Source organism: Trichosurus vulpecula, chromosome 5 (genome assembly GCF_011100635.1).
Source record: "Trichosurus vulpecula isolate mTriVul1 chromosome 5, mTriVul1.pri, whole genome shotgun sequence".
Lineage (NCBI taxonomy): Eukaryota > Metazoa > Chordata > Mammalia > Diprotodontia > Phalangeridae > Trichosurus > Trichosurus vulpecula.
In genome coordinates, this window is record NC_050577.1 from 281,829,775 (window position 1) to 281,854,618 (window position 24,844).

Here is a 24,844-nt window from a genome sequence, read left to right on the forward strand (position 1 = left end):
TATCCAGAGCTGATGTCTTGTTTGTGAAATAGCAAAGAGCCTAATGTCACGGCATTAAAAAATACATGTTGGAGAAAAAGGTATAAGAAGACTGGAAAATAGGGAAGGGTAAGGAGCTAGGTTATGAAAGGCTTTGAATGCCAGAGCATTTTGTATTTGACGTTGGAGTCAATAGGGAGACACTGGAGTTTACTGAGTAGGGGGATGATATGGTCAGATCTGTGCTTTAGGAAAATCACTTTCACAGCTGAATGGAAGATGGATTGAAGTGGAGAGAGACTTGAGGCAGACTGACCCACTAGCAAGCTATTGTAATAGTCCAAGTAGGATGTGACAAGAGCCTGTACCTTATTGGTAGCAGTATCAAAGGAGGGAAGAAGTATTGCAAAGCTGAAATTGATAGGCCTTGGTAACAGACTGGATATGGTGGAGGGTGGTGTGTAGAAACAGCAAGGAATAATGGATGACACCTAGGTTGTGAGCCTGAGAGACTGGGAGAATGCTGCTGCCTTCAACAGTAATAGGGAAGTTGGAAGGAAGGGAGAATTTAGGGGGAAAGAGAATGAGTTGAGTTTTGGACATGTTGAGTTCAGGATGACAACTGGACATCCAGTTCAAGATATTTGAAAAGCAGTTGAAAATGCAAGATTACAGGTCAACACAGAGATTGAGGCAGGATAGGATTTGAGAATCATCAGAATAAAGATTGTAATTCAATCCATAGGAGCTAATGAGATGACTAAGAGAAGTAACATTAAGGGAGAAGAGGGCCCAGAACAGAGCCCTGGGGGACACCTACAGTAAGTGGGCATGTCCTGGATGAGGATCCAGCAAAATAAGGAGTGACCTGATAGGTAGAAAGAGAACCAAAAAGAGAGTGCTATCCAAAAACCTAGAGAGGAGAGTTTCAAAGGGAAAAGAATGATCAACAGTGCCAAAGACTGCAGAGAGTTCAAGAAGAATGAGGACTGAGAAAAGGTCACTGGATTTGACAATAAAGATCTCTAGTAACTGGAGGAAAAATTTCAGAGGAATGATAAGATTATAAGCCAGATTGTAAGGGGTTAAGAACAATGAGAGGAAAGAAAGTCATCTACCTATTGTTGATGACCATTTCAAGGAGTTTGACCACAAAGGCAGAAGAGATAAAGGATAATTAGCAGGAATGAAAGGATCAAGTGAGGGTTTTTGAGTATGGAGGAGACATGGACGTATTTGTAGGCAATAGGAAATGAGCCAGGAAACCAAGGGAGATTGAAGTGATAACAGTGAGGGTGATGGAAAGGGGCAATCCATCAGAGGAGATGGGAAAAAATGGAACCACTTCTGGAGAGGTGGATCTTAGTAAAGAATAAAGCAATTCCCCTCCCCTTATCTCCTTCTCCAACTTCACCCTTCCCTTCTCCATTTCCCTCCTCTCCCCACCTCCTCCCCATCCCCATCCTTTTTTTCCTTCCTCCCTTCCATGGCCTAGATGATGCTGTGGTGGAGACAGCCAGGGAGACCATGGAGCCTGTCGAGGCAGACATCATGGGGCTGTACCAGGACATGTTCTCCAAAATGGCCATGTACCTAACAGGCAAGCTGACAGCCAACAGTGAAGACTTCTGGAAAATATGAACTGACTAGCTTGAAGTATCTAGAAATGAAAGATATTGCAGTAAACATAAGTAGAAAACTAAAGGACTTAAACTGCACCACTTCAGCCTTCTCTCTATCAGATCACTTTAACTGAGGAGCAAGCAGCAGCTCTTGAGAAGGCAGCTTAAAGTTGAATGCAATTCAAAGAAACTAGAAGGAAAGTACAAGAAGTAAAAAAAGTGGTGAAAGAATTCTTTCAAAGACTTTAACTACAAGAATATTTTATAAGAGCTGAAATAAGTGGGATGAAACTTATCACTACGCTTCAGTTCCATAAAGGGAGGTGGTACTGCTCATCCAAGGAGAATCCCAGCCCCCACCTTTGGTTGCATGTGTAACTCTGGCCCCTCCTGATGTTTTCCTAAACATGCACGCCCTGTAACCTCATCTTATTGTGTGCTTCATTGTGTGCCCTGGACCAAGGCTCACAAATCAGGACCAATCCCATCTAGAGCAGATGAGAGGGTCTCGTCTCCCTTTCTCCTCCCTTCTTCCCTTTCTCCTAGGGCCCCACCCCACCCCATACATAACCTGTTCTTGAACTTAAATAATAAATGATGACTTATGATCCTCAAAATAAAAAAAAAGAGTAAAGCCACCTCTTTGTGTGAAACAGGAGTAGAGGAGATAACAGCAGTAGACAGCTGAGTGACAAGAGATGAGGAAAAGGGCAAAAGAGGGAGCTCTCAGCAAATGGCCTCATTTTTTCCTGTAAAATAAGAAAGGTTCTCAGTTGGGGGAGGGAAGAGGAAAGGAGCGGAATCCTTGGGAGGTTTGAGGAAAGATGAAAAGGTTTGGCAGAACTTCTTTGAAGAGTGGGGAATAGAGAGTTGATAAGGGAGTTGCAGAAAAATCACCTAGTAGCAGTGAGGACCTAGTTAAGGTTGTATAATATAAATTTGTAGTGGACCTAGTCAGAACAGTTATGTGATTTTGGTGGGGCAAATTAATGATATGATAAGAGGACCAAGAACTCAAGAGAGTAGTATAGAACTGAATTAGTTCATCCATGGGTCAAGAGAGGGAAAAGAGGAGAGACTGGCTAGTGAAGAGGGAAGGGCTGAGAGAGAACTGAAGAGCTGAGGGACTGGAGATCACAGTGTGAATTGCTAATACTTTCCCTCTGAGATTATTTTCCATATACGCTGTATATATTTTGTCCACACAATTTTTTTATATCATTTCTCCCTTTAAAATGTGAGCTCCCTGTGGGGAGAAATTGTTTTTGCCTTTCTTCATATTTCTAGTGCTTAACAGTGCTTGGCACATATTAAGTGCTTAATAAATGCTCATTGACTAATAATGGGATTTATCTGTAATAACTTTTACTATGGTTATTCAAATTGCCTTGAAGAAACATTATTTTGAATTCTCATAATTGCCAAATTATGCCAAATGCCTGTCCCTCCTAAGTATCATTTGCTTAGTACTTCACATATGACTAATGCAGAAAAATTGGTCTGACTCCTGGTAAAGGAATAGAAAAAGACCTTACATTTTAAGGCTCTATTATGAGATCTGATTAACTTAGGCTCCATGAATACTAAATGAAGTTGTGATTCCTACAACATGGGTAATCATGCCCATAGACCCTATCCCTTTTTTTATAGCATTATGTGATGTTATAAGGAGAAAAGAGATTTTCCCTGGTCTGGATAGAGAATTCTCATCTTTTCCTACTAAATTCAAATAATGTACTGTGTGTGTATACATATACGTATGTAAGTGTATGTGTCTGTGTGTTTGTTTATATTTAGTAAGAGTAAAAAGGTATATTGGGTCTGCTACTCAAAGAACTGAATAGTGGAAAGGAATAAAGAGCAAAAAAGAAATGGGGTTATAAGAAAACTGAGAATGTAATTAGCATTTAAAGATTCATTCCAGTTCCTTCAGCTAATAGGGAATAACTGGAGAAATAAGAATAAGAGTTTTCACATAAATCCTTATCGTTGAGAATAGTTCAAGGTAATTTTAGTGTTTTCTTAAAAATAACTTGTTTCTCACAGCATGCCAAGTAGAAATATTTCATAGAAAAGTTGAAAACAGATAAGTATACAAGGTACCATTTAATTTATTTCTGTTTGATCTCTTCTTCAGAATGGCAAAACTCATGAATCGCATGTTGAAAACCATTTCCATGTTGGACTACTTCATCAATCGCAGTTGGGAATGGAGTACATACAATACAGAAATGTTAATGTCTCAGCTGAGTAACGAAGACCAGAAAGTAAGTATTATGTTCAATTTAAAACCTCTTTAGTTTGGATGTCAGTAATTTAGAATTCATGATAATTTGACCAGAATAAGCAGGTCAATGTAGAAAGGTTTTGCAAAGCAAATAAATTAACAGTATAAACAAAATTACAGGGAACAAGATACTTGAACAACAACATTGCTGGCCATAAAACCACACTGACTGGACCCACTACAAACTATCTCTCACCCCTTCTATTGTAAGAAATAATGAGAGGACCAGCCACAATTTCAAAGGACTCATGATGAAGCATGCTATCCACTTCCAGAGAAAAAGCTGATAGACTCAGAGAGCAGACTGAAACACTTATTTTCTCCTTTTCTTTCATTCTTCCTTCCTTCTCTCTCTCAAGGACTCAGAGTATGTTTCCTTTTTACCATTTCCACTGCTACTACCATAGTTCAAACCCTCAACAACTTATATCCTCCTAACTGATTTTTCTGCTTCCAGTCTATTTACATTACTTGAAGACAGAGAACATCACTGGAATCACGAAAAGAAGTTCCGTCAGCAATCTGAGCTTTTGAACCAAGACCTGAATCTCTTCAGTTTGTGTGTGCGTGGATATATGTATATGTGCTAACCAACATACACACACACACACACACACACACACGGATATATGGATTGCTAGATAAGATATGTAATGTGCTAACCAATCCTAGAAGCTACTGCTAGATTTATCTTCTACCACTCTATATCTGTAATGGGCATACGTCCATGGTCAAGGACTTTCAATGGCCTATAAGAAAAACTTCAAATTCTTTAATCTAGTATTTGAGGCTCTACATGGTTTGTGCTTAACCTTCTTCTTCAACTTTATTTCCCACTGCTTCCTACATGAACCTTCGACTCAAACCAATTATGCTGAATATGCCATGCACATTCCAGTTTTTAAACCTTTGCCTATTCTGATCTCCTATCTGGATACTCACTCTCCCTCCTCTTCTCTGCTTTTCTAAATTCAAAATATTGTCAAATTCCAATTCAAGTCCAATCTCTTTATGAGGCCTTTCTCAATTCCCTTAGCCTTCAGAGATTCAACAAACATTTAATAAACTCTATTGATGAGCCTGATTGAACTAGGTACTAGGATATAAAGGTAAAGAAGAAACACTTCTTGCCCTCAAGATACTTACATTTTAAGAACCTCTTTTGACCTTGATCTATACCATTCATTTTTATGCTATATTATATTACCACATATACTTGATATTTTTTATCTTTTAATGTCATTATTCTGTCCCTCCCACTAGATTATAAGACCATTGTGTCTACCTTCATATCCATTCAGTATCTGCTGCTCCTACTGCCACTAAATAAACTATTCCCAAATACTTTCAGTACATCTGATTATGGAAGTTTGATTTCTTCCTTTAAGTAAGCATAGTGGCTCACACTCATTGACAATTTTACTTTAGTAAAGTTAAAAGTAACTGTAAAGTAACAAAGTTACTCCTTTAAAAAACATACTCTAGTTCAAAATTTTTGATAACTTGGACTGACTTTCACTCCAGTAATTCACAATAAGTGAAGTTTTCTTGTATTAATGTTACTCATTTTCCTAAAACATTTGGCCAAAGTTAATACGGTTGTTAGAAAAGTCATATACTTTCAGCCTTTAAAGGATATTCTTCATTTTTAGCCTCAGACTTGTTCAACAATCTTTTAATAAAATTTATCCTAATTTATACTTTATTTTATACAGGCCTAATAAATGTTCCATGGAAAAGCCCACTGTAGCCAGCCCAGATACAAACTGGGTGATTTGTTTTAATTCCCTTGAATTCTCTGTATTGCTGCCTTGCTTAATGCCATGTTTTTATGGACTCATTTGGTAATGTTAATGGGGTAAACCTATATAGTCATGGAGTATTTTTTAACAGGTTTCTCCCTGGCTTTTAGCTAATTCAAATGACTTTTTGATGGATGTTTTCCCCTAAATCATTGAATGATGATGAAATACAGGCACTTCATAAGCAAGTGTTTTCACACTGGCAGAGGAAAATGTCTTGTATCACACTTTGAAATGCAATTTGGCTTTTAAAGCTAACCTCTCACTAAATTTGAGCTTTTATGATCTAAAAGTCAGTAATTTAATTCAATAAATATTTCCTAAGTAAATACTTATGTAAGACATTACAATAAGTGTGAGGGATATAAAGACAAAACTGAAAAACAGCCCCTACCCTAGAGGGAGTTACATTCTACTCAAGCAATTTTTGAGTTCGTATTCAGTACTGGTGTGTCTGAGAACCTAGTACATTCTTCAAGCTTCTCAAACCAGGGGTATACTCCTCATAGGCTAGTTGTCAACTTGAAGAAAAGTCTTTCCCTTGGTATGCCATAGAATTTTGTTGATCCTTCTCTAGTTAATATATTTGATTGGGTTCAAATGATATTAAAAATGTTTGCCAAATTTCATAGACAGCTAACTTACTGTATGACAGAATCAGGATTCAAAAAAAAAATCTTAATATGCCAACATGAGAATATGCCAAATCTAAAAAGTTTACATTTCATTGGAATAAACATAAAGTCTCAGACTAAAAAAAAAATGAACTGGACAAATAACTATGTGGAAGAGATATGGCTAAGGAATTATTAACGCAAAAATAATCAGAGTTTTAGTTGACTGTAAGTTTAATGAGTCAATAGTAGGATATGGCAGCCCCAAAAGCTAATGTGCCCTTAGGTTTCATTAATACTATATAGAATCCAGGCAGGAAAAAAGAATACTTTTACTGAACTCTGTGTGGTCTAGACTGTACCTGAAGTATTCTGTTCAGCTATGGGTGTTATATTTTAAGAAGGATATTAAAATTGATATAATGACGAACTGAAACATATACAGAAACAATCAGAAGAGTGGGATGACATAAAACCACTTCATATCTGAAACAGATGAAGAAACTGGAGGTTTTTAGTCTGCAAAACATAGACTTTGGGCAGGGTTTGAAGATTATAGCTGATATATTTGAAAGGCCATCATGTGGATAAGGAAGGATGTTTGTGGTGGTTGATTCATTTCTTTGACAATGTTGTTTTAGGCCTACTGGCTTCTGTAACCTAAAACTGAAACAAAATATGTAAGTTGTGTATGAAAAGTAGACCATCTTGATAATTTAACTTGGTTGTGTATATATACGTACAAATATGTATATAAATTGTGTGTATACGTATGTAAATATGTATATACACATGTATATCTAGATGTGTATCTATATACACAGAGTCAATGAATAGGCATTTGCCAAGTGTCTACTATACTAAGCAATGGGGGTACAAAAAAAAGGAGATAGTCCATATTCTCAAGAAGCTCACAGTCTAAGAGCGAACAGAAAATGCAAACAATTATGTACAAAATATTTACAAGATAAACTGAACATAAGTAAGGAGAAGGCACTAACATTAAGGAAATCACAAAAAGCTTCTCATAGAAGATAAGAATTTGGCTGAGATTTTAAGGAAGCTAGGATATAGAGATAAGGAAGGAGAAAATTGCAGATATAAGGAACATTCAGTGAAAATTCATGAAGTCAGAAGATGGAGAATCTTGTTTAAGGAATAGCAAGGAGGCCAGTGTCACTGATTACAGACTACATGGAAGGGAGTAATGTGTGATAAGTGTGGAAAGATAGGAAGAGACTAAGTTGTGAAGAGCTTTCAGTGCCAAACATAAGGCTTTATATTTGATCCTGGAAGTGACAGGAAGACAGTGGAGTTTATTGAATGGGGGCAGGGGGGGAGAGTGAGTGACATGGCTAGTTTGTATTTTAGGAAGACTAATTTGACAACTGGGTGGAGGACTGACTGAAGTGTGGAGAGAAGATACAGGGAGGTGATGAGGGCCTCCATCAGGGCAGTTATTGTATCAGAGAAGGGGGCATATATGAGAGATGATACAAAAGTAGAATTACCAAACTTGAACTTGACAAGTGATTGGATAGTGAGAACGAGAAGTCAAAGATGTCACTTAGGTTGTGAGCCTGGGTGACTAGGTAGTGCCCTCAAAAGTAACAGAGAAGTTCTGAATGGGGAGGGTTAAAGAGGAACGATGAGTTCAGTTTGGCATATATGTATGTACACACATACATACGTTTTTGAATGTTGGATTATTACATTGCTGCCTAGCTATTCAATGTTAGCAATTAAAACACTGTTATTTCTTTTCAGTTATTCAACTTTGATGTGCGCCACCTGAATTGGTTGGAGTACACTGAAAACTACTGCTTGGGAATTAAGAAATACCTACTGAAAGAGGATATGGCTGGGATTCCTGCAGCAAAGAAACATTTAAGAATGTACGTGTCAACAGTCAATTAATGATAGTTGTTGAGCAGAAACTTATTACCCACAAAGAACTTAAAATTGAGGCAAAGAGACAAAACAGACACATGAACAATTTGTTATACAATACAGAGTAGTGTCTGGAATACTCCAAATGAGAGGTTTAGTCAATAAGTATTAAAGACTTCAAAATAGGAAGAAAATAACTGTGGGCTGATGTAGGACAGAATTTGGGTATTCGGGGGGGAAGGCCATTCCAATTATGTCTGTATGTTCATGTATTGGTGGCTAAGGAGGCAAAAGGAGCAAAGGCATGGAGGTAATAACATACAAAGCTTGTTTATGGGATAATGACCAAATTAGCCCAGCTGGAACAAGGAGTAAAATTGAAGAACAATGGAAAATATAGTTGAAAAGAGGAGACAAGATAAAGAGAAGGAAGCCACTTAGTAGTAGTAGTAGAAGTAGGAGTAGGAGGAGGAGGACTGAGATGAGAATAAGAACCTGAACCAAAGTAGTTGCATTAGAACTTGAAGAGGGAAGGTATGAGATTACAAAGAGAAAATCTATAGACCGCAATAAGTGATTTAGATCTAGGGAGCAAGGAATATAAGAAGTCAAAGCTGATTCCCAAGATTTTAAGCATATTAAGGAAACTTCATGTTTCTAAGAGTGTATCTGGCAGTTATGCAGTTTCTCCTTTTTGAAAAGGAGCAATAAATCTAAAGGAAAGTTGTTTCTAGTAGAAATTTCCAGTAGAGCATAAATTCTTTGAGGGCAGGGAGTGGTCTTATTTTTGCCTTTATATCTTCAGCACCTAGCATTTAAATGAATTTCTAACATAATTTTACCAACAGAATTAACAGCTTACTCCAAATTCAACTCAGGTGGACTGCAGAGGTCATTTTCCTCAACAGTACTGTTCTAGCTCTGTGCTAAGTATAAAAAGTCTACAGGACTGTAACACTCGGCACTGCCCTATCTAGAGACAACTAAGCCACAGTTCAAAACTTCTCTTCCTCCATTGTTTTTTAAGTAATGGTGACAATAAGCAGCATTCTGAGGATCTGATACATAAACCATGTGTTAAGTGCTCACTAAATGCCAGGCAATGCAATAATATTCATAGAGGCTCAACTATTCACAAAGCAACCTCAGATTTCTTGCCTGGGAACATAGTGCTTATTTTCAATGGGTGGAGTAAGAGAAAAAGAGGAAGCTCTTTCAACATTCCTGTTACTGATTGTCTGAGCATCAGTTGGCATCAGGACAGTCAGCACATGTATGTATAACAACCACTCAAAACCATTCCTAGCTGGCCTACTACAGATTTGAAAGCTCTGTCTCTTCTTCAAATATTATGTACCATATTCCCCTATAATGTACTGAGTCATGTGATGCTTTTTGGAAGGCGGTAGGTGAGGAGGGGTGGAACCTAGCCTTTAATTAGCATGTGTTCATAGAGGAGTAAACACACAGTTAATTAAGTGGAACAGTGTGATCACAGCACTAAAGACCTGCCAACTATCAAGTGGCTTACTGAATGGTTGAAAGTGAGGCTAGGATCACAACCTATACCAAAGAACTTCATTGAGAGCCACTAGGTAGGCCAAATCCAAATTACCAGGGGAAGAAGGGGAGGAAGGGAAGAGAATGAGTGGGCGAAAGTGCTTCGGGCACTAGAGAGAATCATATGTGGTCTCTGGTAATGTTTGCAATGCAAGATAGCTTAGGAAATTTAGAAACCACCTGATCCATGCTGGATAATGGAATTCTCCACTTTAATTCTACTACTGATATTCCTGTTAGTACTCTTTCCCCTTGGAAATAAATACGCTAGGAAAAACACACTTCATTTTGTTTAGTACAGGACGAGATAAAGGATTAGTTACAAGACATCTTTTTGGGTCTTTCAGAAGTTCACAACACTGTTATAGAGTGAACAAAATACTGAGGCTTAACTTGGCTCCACTGTACTGGGCTAGATAGAGCTAGTCATTACCATATAGGTACATGAAATAAGTACATGAAAAGTACAGGCAAAGGTTCAGATCAGGTGCTGATCCTCTAGTTTATTATTATCTAGTTTATCTAGTTTATTAAAATTAGCTAAGGTTAAATTTAGTAAAACCTCACCAGCCTAAGAAAAAATCTTGTTCACAACTATTAGGGGAGCCAATGGTACCAAATTCCTGAATATAACCACTTGATAGCACATTAATTCCATTTTACAAACCAGACACATTGATCCTATCATGTTTATTTACACTACTTCCAGCATGCTTTAGAGAGATTAATTTGCTTTTATTATAACTTTTACTTACGAATTTCTTAGTCCCTATGCTCCTGATGGCAGGGATACATTCTTCGAAATGCAATCCTATGTACTCTGTGGGTGTTCAATACATACTTGGGCAACTGTTAGGTTAGAGTAGTTTCATTTTTTTTTTTAATCACACATGTGTCTTTCTGTTCCTCAGGCTCAGAAACATTTACTACCTCTTTAACACAGTCCTCTTCCTCATCATCTGGCGCTTTTTCATTGCAAGATCACAGATGGCTCGGAATATCTGGTACTTCGTGGTGAGCCTCTGCTATAAATTCCTTTCCTACTTCAGGGCATCCAGTACCTTCAGGCACTGAGAACAATCAAAGTTTATCCATCTTCTGTTGAGCTCCTTGAACACAACAAACTGTGTCTATCAAGTATTACAAATCACGTAGGAGCTTGTCCTTTTACCTATTACAGGACATATGCGTAGTCACATATTCATCTAAACTCCTAATTGTATTTTCTTGATTCATATGTTGTGCTTTATCTTCCAGAGGATGCCTAGTGAAATAAAACCTCATTGCAATCTCGTAAGCCATAATCACGAACCCTACTGAAAAAATGATCCTGAAATAATTTCCTAATACTGTATTTGACATTTATGTGTGCGGAACAACTTAACTTTTTTCTCCCTTCTAGTTTTGATGTTTTTTTTTTTTCTGTGCTACATTTTGATGTGAATTTTAAAAGCACAAAATATATAACAAGAGTTGAAAAATGTGAATTTTTAAGAGCAAGGTTACACTGTGGCACCCTTCTGGGAATTAAATTTATAAGTTAAAAAATAAAAATAGGCAACTCAACTCACTAACAAGTGCTGTAGGAGACATTGTTAACTTTTTAACTTTCTCCCCTTTCCTCTCAATGTGATTAATATTTTCAAGTTCCGGTAGAAAAGTTTTTTAACTAGGAAGTAAATATTACCAAGAAAAAATACTCAAATGATCACATTTTTATGTGTTTTAAACAAGACTCTGACTTTATGTAATTTGGATTTAAACACTAGTATTCAAATTCCTTTTAATCACTACTCCCCTAGCAGCTTATTACTTCTTTTTAGCTCATTTCTCTAGCCTCTCCTATTATTACCACTGTGCTATCTGCAACTACTTTCTCTGTAAATTCTATTTATAGTTAAGCCCTGTTCCACTATTACTTCAATTAGGGCAAATGGTGGGAGTGGTTTTCAAAGTATCTAAAAAACATTTCCCAATTGAAAATTGTGAAATATTATAAGGTATTAAGTAAAGCAGGATTTGAAAATAAGTATTTATCATAGTTCTTAAGTGAGGGAAAAGGGTAGAGGGAGCAGGCACTTATTCCACACCTGCTAAATTTAAAATATTGCTCTATTAATGAGTAACCAGAGAGGCCTAGCTGACCCAATGTTAAGTGTACTATGTACAGAGGAAGAGGTTACAGTCTTCAGTAATAAGGGACACTAAACTATCTTTTGGGTATGCTAATTAGGGGTTTTAAGTTTATTGTATTTTTAGGTGCAATGGGAACAAGCTAATTTGATCAGGTTAATAATATCAAAGCAAAAATTTCAAAATGCTATTATCATAGCATTTGCTCTTCCATCTTTCCTAGTAATCATTACTTGCTAGACTGTACTAAACCACTCGCTCCAAAAACACTGATTAATCATATGATCATACATTGAGCAGGAAGGAACCTTAGAGGTTATCTAACCCAATCCTCTCATTTTAAAGATGAGGAAATTGAGGTCCAGATGGTTAGTGACCAGATAGGTAGATAGCTTGGTAAGTAGCAGATTTCAGATTCAAACCAAAGTCCTCTGACTCCAAACTAGCGCTCTTTGGGGTAGAATAAATAGAATAGTTTATTAAGCACTTACTATATGTAAAGCCCTGTGTTAAAGCACTGTGGATACCAATAAAAAAGGCCATCTCTAGTCTCAAGAAGCTCATATTCTATTAGGAGAGAGAACACACACAGAGATTTAAGATGCAAGTCAGATGGAAAAGTCTTTGTCCTTAGGGTGTAACAGCAAAGTAGATGTTAATTCCTCTTCTTTAATGTGATTTCCATTGACAAAATGATAGCAACTTCTGGATGTTAAACTTATTTGGTGGCAACAATTTTTTTTTCAACAACTAGAAAAGAACAATTATCCAAATAGTAGCTAATAGAAGAAAGAATAACTTGGGCAAAATATGGTAATAAAAACGGCTTCTCATTTGTATTCAAATACTTTAATAATATGCAATATGATTAGAGATCTCCTCTGCAGGCCCCCAAGAAGTAGCATGGAGTGATAAATAGTCTAATTTAGAGTTAAGATTTAGGTTCAAGCCTCACATCTAATACATATTGGCTACATGATCCTGGGCAAGTTGCTTAACCTCTATGTCAAAAGCATCTCTCAAAGACTAAATTGCTGAGAAGGTTTCCTCTCATTCAGGAGTTTTCTGTACCAATGAAATCAAAAGTCCAATCCCTAGGCTCCACAAGTGTCCCCTCCTCTTAGGAAAAGGTCAGAATTTCCTCCAGTCCTAAATTCCAAGGTATTTAACCCAATTCTGGGCCAAAGCATGTGGGAAGCACTCTTTGAGTTTCTCAGGTGCTAGCTACAAAAATACACAGTAAGAAACAAAAACAAGGTATGAAATGTTTAAAAAAACAAATCAAAATGTTTCACTGGGATGGGGACAAAAGTTTTAATAAATTACTGGCTATACCTTCTGATTACTATGTTCAGCAATTTCAATAACCTCAGTAATCAAATAATCATATTTTTACTTTCTTTGATTAAGAAAAAAATTGAATAAAAAGTATTTCTTCCCTTCTTCCAATGATGTGTCTTTATTTGTGCTTAATATTTAGAGAAAAATACTTTTCAAAAGTTACTCTTAAAAAATAAGTAATTTTTCTGGCTTCCTAAAGAATATCTTTCTGTATGATAGTTTTGGATATTTTATTTATCATTAGTTTACATTACAGGCATCTCTAATCTGCTAGATTACAAATTCCTTCAGGGCACAAAGATCTAGCCAAAACTTCACCTTATCTTTGTTCAGGCTCTCATTACCTCTCACCTGGATTATTGTAACAAGCTCCTACTCATGTCTCCCATTTTTTATTTCTTTCCTCCACAATCCAACCTTTATATACTGTTCCCAAATAACTGTCTTAATAATTCAAAGGTCTCTTCATGCCACAAACTTTAGTTTCCCATTCAATACAAACTCCCTAGCCTGGTCTGAATACCTTAGTCTGGTATTCAAGGCCATCAACTATCTGGCTTCAACTTGCCTTTCCACCCTTATCTCACACTACACTCTAGTGTGCTGAGTGTTATCCTTTGCAGTCCACTTCCATTAAGCTCTCCTTCCTCTGTCCCTCTCTGTTCCTCCATCTAAAAATGATCCTTCCCTCCAACAGCTCCTATCATTGTTTGACCTCTTCTATGCACTTAATCATATTCTAATTCGCATAGGTTATTCCTAAATTTCTATCTGAAAAGTCAGATTTGCCTAATGGCACCACTCTCCCTGACCTGACTTGTCATACAAGGCTGGTTAGCTTAAAGCTTAACTGTATCCAGTTCTACTTAGCATGAGCTGCTGGAACTCTTCCATAAGCTTACTGATATGGTGGTTATAATTTAAACTTCCTAATTCCCATTAGAAGTGGCCTCCCTGGTTCCTAATTAGGCAAACTTCAGAGAATTTCTTTTGCTATTGGTCCATGTTCCCTGACTTCATTGCTTCTGGGGTTAGCTTTTATATCAGGCCTCTAAAAATCTATATAAATGGGGCAGCTCAGAGGTGAAGAGGATAGAACATTGGGCCTGGAGTCAGGAGCTGAGTTCAAATCTGGCCATAGACACGACACTTACTAGCTGTGTGACCCTGGGCAAATCACTTAAACCTGACTGCCTCACAAAAAAAAAAAAAGAAAAGAAAATCTATATAACTTTAAGCTCCCAATAGCTTTGGGCCTTTGAACACAAGTCATACCATACAACATGACTGGATTTCCATCCTGTATGCTGCCTCATGTGGGAGCAAGGGAGGCTGCATGCATCCTATCCTTGACTGAATTACTGTCATCCTAAAACATTAGCTTGGTTATGTGCATATCAATAAACTATCTTAAATCTATTCTAGTGTTGCTGTGTTAAAATATGCACATTTTTTCTTACTAGATCATGAGTACCTTTTGAGAGTAAAGACTTATTAACATTCGTCCTATATTCGGTAACTAACAAAATAGACAATGGAGGTAGAAATGTTTAGATAAGACATGAATCCTGTTCCCAATGATCTTGTGTTAAGTCACAAAGATGTAACTATTAAGATACATTATGAAAGTGTATTAGACAGCAGAGCAGCAGCTTTGGGAGCTCTCAGCTCACTGATGGTAAGGGGATCACACAACTACTTAGAATGAGATCACAAGGGACCCTTTGCTAGCACTAGGTGCAGTTGGCACTGATTAGCAATTCTACTGCCTATGAGCAGCTCTGGGTCACAATTCCAGCATAAAGAAGAGAACATGTGATAGGTCACAAGGGGCTAGGGGCCCTTCCTGGGTAAAGGCAGGAGCAAAAATCAGAAAAGCAGTGACTCTCCTAGGAGCACACCACCTTAGAATCACCAAAAACTTGCAGACCCCAGAAGTAGCTCTGAAAACAGCAAAACAAAAAGTCCTAAAGTTGGGCACAGAGAGTTCCTATAGTCTGAAGTGAAGAAAACAGGATGGGAAAATGAGCAAAAACAAAAACAAAAGAACTTGACCATAAAAAACTACTACAGTGGGAGAGAAAAACAGGACATAAACCCAGAAAAAGACAATAATGTGAAAACAGCTATAAGCAAAGCCTGAAAGAAAAATGCTAATTGGACCCAAGGCTATCCAGAATGCCTGGAAGAGTTAAAGAGATACAAGTGGTAGTGGAAAAGTTGGGAAAAGAAAGGAGAGTGAAATTATGAAGAGAATAGCTTAGTAAAAAATTCACTAATAAAAAAAACTGAAGAAAATTAACATCTTAAAAAACAGAATTGGTCTAATGATAAAAGGCACAAAAATTTACTTTAGAAAAAGCTTTAAAAAGCAGAATTGGCCAAATGAAAAAAAGGCATAAAAGCTCATTAAAAAAATAATTCCTTAAAAATTAGAATTGGGCAAGTAAAAGCTAATGACTCCATGAGACTTCAAGAAACAATAAAACAAAGTGAAAAGAATAAAAAAAACAGAAAATGTGAAATATCTAATCAGAAAAACAACTGACCTAGAAAATAGATTGATGAGATATGATTTAAGAATTATTGCAGCTGGCCAAGATGGCAGAGAAAAGGCAGAAACTTGTCTTACTTAACTGACCTGCCAAACAACTTTAAATGTTTAAAAACAAATTCTCAAGGAGCAGAACCCACAAAAGGTCAAGGAAAAAAATTTGGCATCTAAAAACTACTCAAAAGGACTGCAGAAAAGGTCTGTCTCAATCAGGTAAACAGAGTGTAGGCAGTGTCCAGAAAAGCTAGTGGGAGGCCCCTATCCCTACAAGAGGTCAGAAAACAAGGTCCAGCCCTGGCACAGCAGGCCAGTGGCACAGTGGTAAGAGGGAAGAAGCAAAACACAAACTCAGAAGAGAACAACAAAGTCAAAATGCCTACATGTGAAGCCCAAAAGAAAAACATTAATGTGTTTCAGGCCCAAAGAACTTGTAGACAAGCTCCAAAAGGCTTTTTTAAAATCAAATAAGAGATGTAGGAGAAAAATTGGAAAATGGAATGAGAGTTATACAAGAGAATCATGAAAAAGGAATCAAGAGCCGGATTTAGGAAGCACAAAAAATGGGAAAAGGTGTACAAAAATTCAACAAAGAAAACAAATCCTGAAGGAATAGAACTGGCAAAACAGAAAAGGACGCACAAAAGTCCACTAAAGAAAACAACTGTTTAAAAAGTAGAATTGGCCAAATGGAAAAGGTGGCACAAAAGCTAACTGAAGAAAATAATTCCTGAAAAATGAAAACTGGACAAGAGGAAACTAATGACTCCACAAGACATCATGAATCAATCAAACAAAATCGAAAGAATGAAAAAATAAAAGAAAATATGAAATATCTTACTGGAAAAACTGACATGGAAAATAGACTGAAGAGAGAAAATCTAAGAATTATTGGACTACCTGGAAGCCATGAATGAAAAAAGAACCTGGACATCATATTTCAAGATATTATCAAGAAAACTGCCCTGATATTTTAGAACCAGAGGGCAAAAAAGAAATTGAAAGAATCCACTGATCACCCCACAAAAAAAGATCCCAAAATGACATATAGTATCTATCCAAAACTATCAGCAAGGACTCTCTGTGATGGGTATAAGCTAAAAGCCTTCCCTTAAAGCAAGGATGTCCAGTATCACCACTATTATTCAATATTGTACTAGAAATGTTAGCTATAGTAATACAAGAAGAAACTAAACGAATTAGAACAGGCAATAAGGAAACAAAAAACTATCATTCTTTGCAGATAATAGGATGGTATACTTAGAGAATCCTAAAGAATCAACTAAAAAACTAGTTGAAATAATCAACAACTTTAGCAAAGTTGCAGGATATAAAATAAGACCACATAAATCATCAGCATTTTTACATATTACAACAAAGTTCAGCAGCAAGAGAAAGAGAAATTCCTTTTAAAATAACTGGAGACAATATAAAATATTTAGAAGTCTACCTGCCATTTGGCAGGCAAACCTAAGAACTATACAAACACAATTACAAAACACTTTTCACACTAATAAAGTCAGATCTAAACAACTGGAAAAATTAATTGCTCATGCATAGGCTGAGTCAATATAATAAAAGTGATGCCTAAATTACTTATTCAGTAAATACTAAATACTTATTAAATTACTTATTACTTAATGAAACTACCAAAAAGTTATTTTATGGAGCTGGAAAAAAATCATAACAAAATTAATCTGGAAGCACAAAAAGTCAAGAATACCAAAGGAATTAGTGAAAACAAATGTGAAACAAGGTAGCTTACCAGTACAAGATCTTAAATTATATAATAAAGTGATAATTATCAAGACTATCTGGTTAAGGAATGGATCAGTGAGTTACACAAGACATAGAAGTAAATCACCATAGTAATCTAGTGTTTGAAAAACCCAAAGACCCCAGCTTTTGTGACAAGAACTCACTATCTGACAAAAACTTCTGGGAAAACTGGAAAATGTATGGTGGAAGCTAGGTATAGATCAGCATCTAACAGTGCACACCAAGATAAGGTCAAAATGGCTCCATGATTTAAACATAAAGGGAGATGTCATAAGCAAATTAGGAGAGTAAGGAATAATTTACCTGTCAGATCTACGGAAAAGGGAAGAATTTATGACCAAGTAAGGGATAATTTTGATTATATTAAAAGTCTTTACACAAACAAAACTAATCTAACCAAGATTAGAAGGAAAGCAGAAAGTTGGGAAACAATTTTTACAGCAAGTGTCTGTTAAAGGTCTCATTTCTCAAAAATATAAGTAATTGAATGAAATATATAATACAAGTCATTCCATAGTTGATAAATGAATATGAACAGCGTTTTTAGATGGAGAAATCAAAGCTATCTACGGACATGAAAAAATACTCTAAATGGCTATTGATTAGAGAAAAGCAAATGAAAACAACTCGGAGGTACCACTTCACAATTATGTGATTGGCTAATACGACAGAAAAGGAAAAGGATAAGTAGTGGAGGGGATATGGGAAAATTGAGACACCAACACACTAATGGTAGATTTGTGAACTGATCTAACCACTGCTTACCAATTCAGGAAGTGGGTAGGTGAAAGGAAGAAGAAAATTTGGAACTCAAAATGTTTTAATAACAAATGTTAAAATTTTACTTTATATGTAATTGGGGAAAAAATAAAATATTTCTTTTTTTTTCTTTTTTTAAAATTTATTTAATTAGTTTTCAGCATTGATTTTCACAGAAGTTTGAATTACAAATTTTTTCCCCATTTCTACCCTCCCCCCACTCCAAGATGGCGTATATTCTGGTTGCCCCATTCCCCAATCAGCCCTCCCATCTGTCACCCCACTCCCCTCCCATTCCTCTTTCCCTTCTTCTCTTGTAGGGCAAGATAAATATCTATGCCCCATTGCCTGTGTATCCTATTTTCTAGTTGCATGCAAAAACTTTTTTTTATTGCTGCTGTTTTTGAACATCTGTTTTCAAAACTTTGAGTTCCAAATTCTCTCCCCTCTTCCCTCCCCACCCACCCTCCCTAAGAAGGGAAACAATTCAGCATAGGCCACATGCGTATCATTATGTAAAACCCTTCCACAATACTCATGTTCTGAAAGATTAACTATGTTTTCCTCCTTCCTAACCTATCGCCCTTTATTGAATTTTCTCCCTTGACCCTGTCCCCTTTCGAAAGTGTTTGTTTTTGATTACCTCCATCCCCATCTGCCCTCCCTTCAATCATCCCCCTTTTTTTGACCCTCCTCAGGTCAAATCCAATGAGAGTAACATTTACTCATTCCCCCTCACCTGCCCCCTCTTCCCTTCCTAAAGAACCACTTTTATGTGAGATAATTTACCCCATTCTATCTCTCCCTTTTTCCCTCTCTCAATATATTCCTCTCTTATCCCTTAAATTGATTTTATTTTTTTAGATATCATCCCTTCATATTCAACTCACCCTGTGCCCTTTGTGTGTGTGTGTATACATATATATAATGTGTGTGCATATATATATACATATTCCTTTCAGCTACTATGATACTGAGGTCTCATGAATCATACACATCATCTTTCTATGTAGGAATGTAAACAAAACAGTTCAACTTTAGTAAGTCCCTTATGATTTCTCTTTCTTGTTTACCTTTTCATGCTTCTCCTGATTCTTGTGTTTGAAAGTCAAATTTTCTATTCAGCTCTGGTCTTTTCACTGAGAAAGCTTGGAAGTCCTCTATTTTATTGAAAATCCATATTTTGCCTTGGAGCATGATACTCAGTTTTGCTGGGTAGGTGATTCTAGGTTTTAATCCTAGCTCTATTGACCTCTGGAATGTCGTATTCCAAGCCCTTCGGTCCCTTAATGTGGAAGCTGCCAGATCCTGTATTATCCTCATTATTTTTCCACAATATTCAAATTGTTTCTTTCTGGCTGCTTGCAGTATTTTCTCCTTGACCTGGGAGCTCTGGAATTTGGCAACAATGTTCCGAGGAGTTTTCTCTTTGGGATCTATTTGAGGAGGTGATCTATAGATTCTTTCAATTTCTATTTTACCCTCTGACTCTAGAATATCAAGGGAATTCTCCTTGATAATTTCTTGAAAGATGATATCTACGCTCTTTTTTTGATCAGGGCTTTCAGGTAGTCCAATAATTTTTAAATTATCTCTCCTGGATCTATTTTCTAGGTCAGTGGTTTTTCCAAGGAGATATTTGACATTGTCTTCCATTTTTTCATTCCTTTGGTTCTGTTTTATAATATCTTGATTTCTCATCAAGTCACTAGCTTCCACTTGCTCCAGCCTAATTTTTAAGGTAGTATTTTCTTCAGTGGTCTTTTGGACCTCCTTTTCCATTTGGATAATTCTGCCTTTCAAGGCATTCTCCTCCTCATTTGGCTTTTTGGAGCTCTTCTGACATTTGAGTTAGTCTATTTTTTAAAGAGTTGTTTTCTTCAATATTTTTTTCAGTATTTTTTTGGGTCTCCTTTAGCAAGTCATTGACTTGTTTTTCATGGTTTTCTCACATCATTCTCATTTCTCATCCCAATTTTTCCTCTACTTCTCTAACTTGATTTTCCAACTCCTTTTTGAGCTTTTCCATGGCCTGAGACCAGTTCATGCTTTTCTTTGAGGCTTTTGGTGTAGGCTCCTGCACTTTGTTGACTTCTTCAGGCCATATGTTTTGGTCTTCTTTGTCACCAAAGAAAGCTTCCAAAGTCTGAGACTGAATGTGAGTCCGTTTTCGCTGCCTGGCCATGTTCCCAGCCAACTTACTTGACCCTTGAGTTTTTCATTGGGGTATGACAAGCTTGAGGGGATGCGCCATTGATTTCAGAGATATTTCTATATAGCCACCTCTGCCACCCCAGCACTCCTCCTTCCTCAAGAACCACCAACCAGGACCTGATGCAAATCTTCAGCAGGCTCTTCACTCCTGCTCTGATCCGCCCTTAATTCCTCCCGCCATGTGGGCCTGGGGCCAGAAGTAACTGCAGCTGTAGTTCTGTAGCTGCACCTCCCCCACTGCCCCTGGGGCGGTGGCTGAACCACAACCTCTTTTCACTGTCCCCCGCAGCTTTTCCCACTAACCTTCTCTGCTGTCTTTTGTGTTTGTGGGTTGAGAAGTCTGGTAACTGCCACAGCTCACTGATTCAGGGTGCTAGGGCCTGTTCTGCTTGGCTCCTGGTCTGGCTGGTCCTGCTTTCTCCCATGCTGAGCTCCGCTCCCCTCCACTCGGTGCATGATAGACGTCATCCAGCGACCATCCAGACTGTCCTGGGCTGGATCCCTGCTTCCCTCTTCTATTTTGTGAGTTCTGCAGTTCTAGGATTTGTTCAGAGCCATTTTTTATAGGTTTTTGGAGGGATGTGGTGGGGAGCTCACGCAAGTCTCTGCTTTCCAGCCACCATCTTGGCTCCACCCCCCGGAAGTGAATAAAGTATTTCTTAAAAAGGGAATTATTGCAGTACTTGAAAACCATGATTTAAAAAGGGCATAGACATCATACTTCAAAAAATTATATAGTAAACCTGACATGATATCTTAACTCTGGAAGGTAAAATAGGAATTTGAAAGACTCCACTGATCACCTCCTGAAAGAGATTCCAAAGTGGAAACTCCTGGGAATACCACAGCCATATTCCAGAGATGGCAGGTCAAGGAGAAAACACTGCAAACAGCCATAAAGAAACAATTTAAGGAACGTGAAGCTACAGTCAGTACCACACAAGATTTAGCAGCTTTCATGTTAAAGGAGTAGAGGGCTTGGAATATATTCCAGAAGGCAAAGGATCTAGGATTACAATCAAGAATCACTTACCCGGCAAAATTGAGTATAATCTTTCAGGGCATAAAATGGATATTTAATGAAATAGAGAACTTCCAAGCATTCCAGATGAGCCAGAACTGAATAGAAAAGTTGATGTTGAAACACAAGGCTCAAGAGAAGCATAAAAAGGTAAACATAAAAGAGTAATTATAAGGAATTCAATAAAGTTAAAACGTATACAACCCTATGAGAAGATGATAAATGCTAAGAACTTTACCATTATTAGGGCAGTTAAAAGGAGTCTACATAGGCAAAGTATGAATGGGGGCTAGTTATGTTGGGATGATCTTCCCTCGCCCCCCCATAAAAAGAAAACATGATGCTGAAGTGGAAGGCAATATTTGAACCTCACTAGAATTGTTTCAAAGAGGGAAGAATATATATACACACAGTTGGGCATAGAAATCTATATAGGGAAATAAGAGAGGACGAGGGTAAGAGATATGGGTGGTGGGAGATTAGGGGATATGAAAGGAGGCAGTGATCAGAAGCAAACTTTTGAGGAGGCATGGGATTAAAAGAGAGAAAATAAGATAAACAGAAGAAAATAGGATGGAGGGATACAGTTAGTAATCATAATTATGAATGTGAATGGGATGAGTTATCCCATAAAATGAAAGCAGATAGCAGAATAGATTAGAAGCCAGAATCCAACAATATGTTGCATACAAGAGATGCATGGAGAGTTAAAATAAAATAGACTCTATTATGCCTTAGCTCAAGTAAAAAGGTAGGGGTAGTAATCATAACCTCAGAGAAAACAAGAGCAAAAATAGACCCAATTAAAAGACATAGTCAAGGAAACGACATTTTGCTAAAAGGTACTACAGACAACGGAGTAATAACAAAAAACTTTGTAGCAAGCTTCTCATAAAGACCTCATTTCTCAAATATATAAAGAACTGAGTCAAATTTATAAAAAACCATTCCCCAATTGAAAAATGGTCAAAGGAAAGAAGAGGTAGTTAAGGTACATTAATGAACATTCTCCCTCTCCCTTTCCCCTTCTCCCAGTGTATCCCTCTTTCTTACCCCTTCATGTTTTTTTTTTGGGGGGGGCGGGGGAAGATCATCCCAATATAACTGGCTCACATTCACTTTCTGCCTGCATAGACTCCTTTTAACTGTCCTAATAATGGTAAAGTTCTTAGCAATTATACACACACACACACACACACACACATACATACACGACTCTCACATACATATCTCATCCTCTCATATAGGGATGTATGCATTTTAACTGGATCAGTTCATTAATTTTGGAGAACAATCTGGAACTATGTTCAAAGGGCTATTCCCTACTAGGTCTGTATCCCAAAGGAATCAAAGAAAAAGGAAAAAGACCTATATGTACAAAGATATTTACAGCAACTCTTTTTGTGGTGGCAAAGAATCGGAAACGGCACTCATCAATTGATCAACAGCTGAACAAGTTGAAGCATATGATTGTGATGGACTATTATTGTGTGATAAGAAACAACAAAGGGAGTGGCCTCAGAAAAACATGGAAAGTTCTGTAACCAACTGATGCAAAGTGAAGTGAGAAGTTCGTTGTGTACAGTAACAGAAATGTTGTAATGCTGGTCAACTGTAAAAGACTTGGCTACTCTGATCAATGCAATGACTGAAGATAATTCCAAAGGATTCATGATGGAAAAATGCTACCCTATCTCCAGAGAGCTACTGAACTTTCAGTGCAAAGTGAAATATAATTTTCTTACTTTATTTTTTTTGCAATATGGCTAACGTGGAAATATTTTGCAATTCACATGTGTAATTGATATCATATTGGTTACCTTCTCAGTGGGTGGGGGAGGGAATCTGGAACTCAACAGTTTAAAAGAACACTAAAATTAAATGTTTTTTAAAGGGCAAGTGCATTAAAACTGGTCTCTAACCTTTTAGATTATGTATTTCTGCCAGTAAAATCTTTTGAGCACACATCCCTCCAAAGTATATAGGCAACTGAGTTATCAATTACATACATCTTAAATTACATAGACTTAAAAAAAAGGAATATTTAAAAAGGGTACTTACTTAAAATATTTAAATATAAAAATATTTTAAAGGCAAAAAGATGAAATATTTGATTGTATAGTCAATCATAAACCACTGTAACCTACTGAAAAAACACTTGGAGAAAGACATAAGGCAGGAAGATTAACTGAGAAGCTAACAGCACACTAGTATAAAGAACTGGTGATAAGGTGGAACTAGGGTTATAGCTATATGAGTAGAGAGACGAATGTTAAATGGTGAGACAGAACTTAGATTTGGTAACTGGAAATCTGGATGTAGGGTGAGGAAGTGCAAGTGAGAAGGTAAATATGATACTAGGAACATGGATGACTGAAAGGATGGTTATGACTTCAAATATAATAGGGAAGTTTGGAGGTTGGACAGGTTTGGGAAGAGTAACCAAGGTCACAATTTGCTCATGCATGGTCATCCCATGAGACTTACTATCTCATTCAAAATTTCATTATTTCCAAGCATAGCCTGCTGCAAGAGAGGCAGAATATCCTTAATATGAGTTGTGTACTACCTTGTAATAGTCTTTAAATTTATAAGCATTCTTAGGTAGAGCAGACTCATGAGTAGGATCTTATAAAGCAAAGTGGGAGATAAGGGTAGGTGTGCTTCTTTGTGTCAAAGACAAACCGCACAACTGCCTTAGATGTTCTATTAAAATGTCCTAGTTTTATACACTATATGTACTTAGGGGCAGATGGAAGCCTATCCCTGTAAATTGCAAATAGTCACATTTAGTAAAAGACTTAAAAGAATTCACTTCTAAATTTGGTTATTCCTCTATCAATAGAAACAGAAGTACTCAAGCTACAAAATAAATATGTAAGCCAACATTTTCAGTTGTTCATAAAAATGTAGGCCTACAAAGGTAAAATTACAAAATGGAATTTTAAAATTAGTTAAAAATCTATTACCCTTGATGTAAGGTCACAGCAACCAGGAGACCACTGCATGAGAGTTAAAAAACACAATGCTGACCTTTGATATTTGAAAAGTTGTTTCACAGAAGAGGAATTAGTGTGGCACTTTGAATTTCTGTGGATCTTACTGAACTTCTACAGGTTAAGAGATCTCACTGGGATATCTCTATTGCTTTGCCTAGAACAGAGAAGTCAGGAGAATCGGATTTGTATGGCCCTAAAGGGCAAAACTGGAACAAATAGGTGTTGGTTCTTAGGGGGAAAAAATAACAATGCAAAAACAGAATAGGATAACTAATTTTAAGTCCTCATCACTA

General features: G+C 37.0%; 1 protein-coding gene across 1 annotated transcript in view; it reads left to right on the plus strand.

Annotated features, from left to right (window-relative positions):
- The window catches only part of FAR2 (fatty acyl-CoA reductase 2), an 82,825-nt gene extending 70,904 nt beyond the window's left edge, over positions 1-11,921 (plus strand). The window contains exons 9-11 of the mRNA XM_036759381.1: positions 3,739-3,868; positions 8,072-8,199; positions 10,666-11,921. Of these exons, the coding sequence (XP_036615276.1) occupies positions 3,739-3,868; positions 8,072-8,199; positions 10,666-10,828 (421 nt within the window). The 3' untranslated portion in view covers positions 10,829-11,921. The remainder of the gene's footprint in view (positions 1-3,738; positions 3,869-8,071; positions 8,200-10,665) is intronic.
- Positions 11,922-24,844: the final 12,923 nt, after the last annotated feature.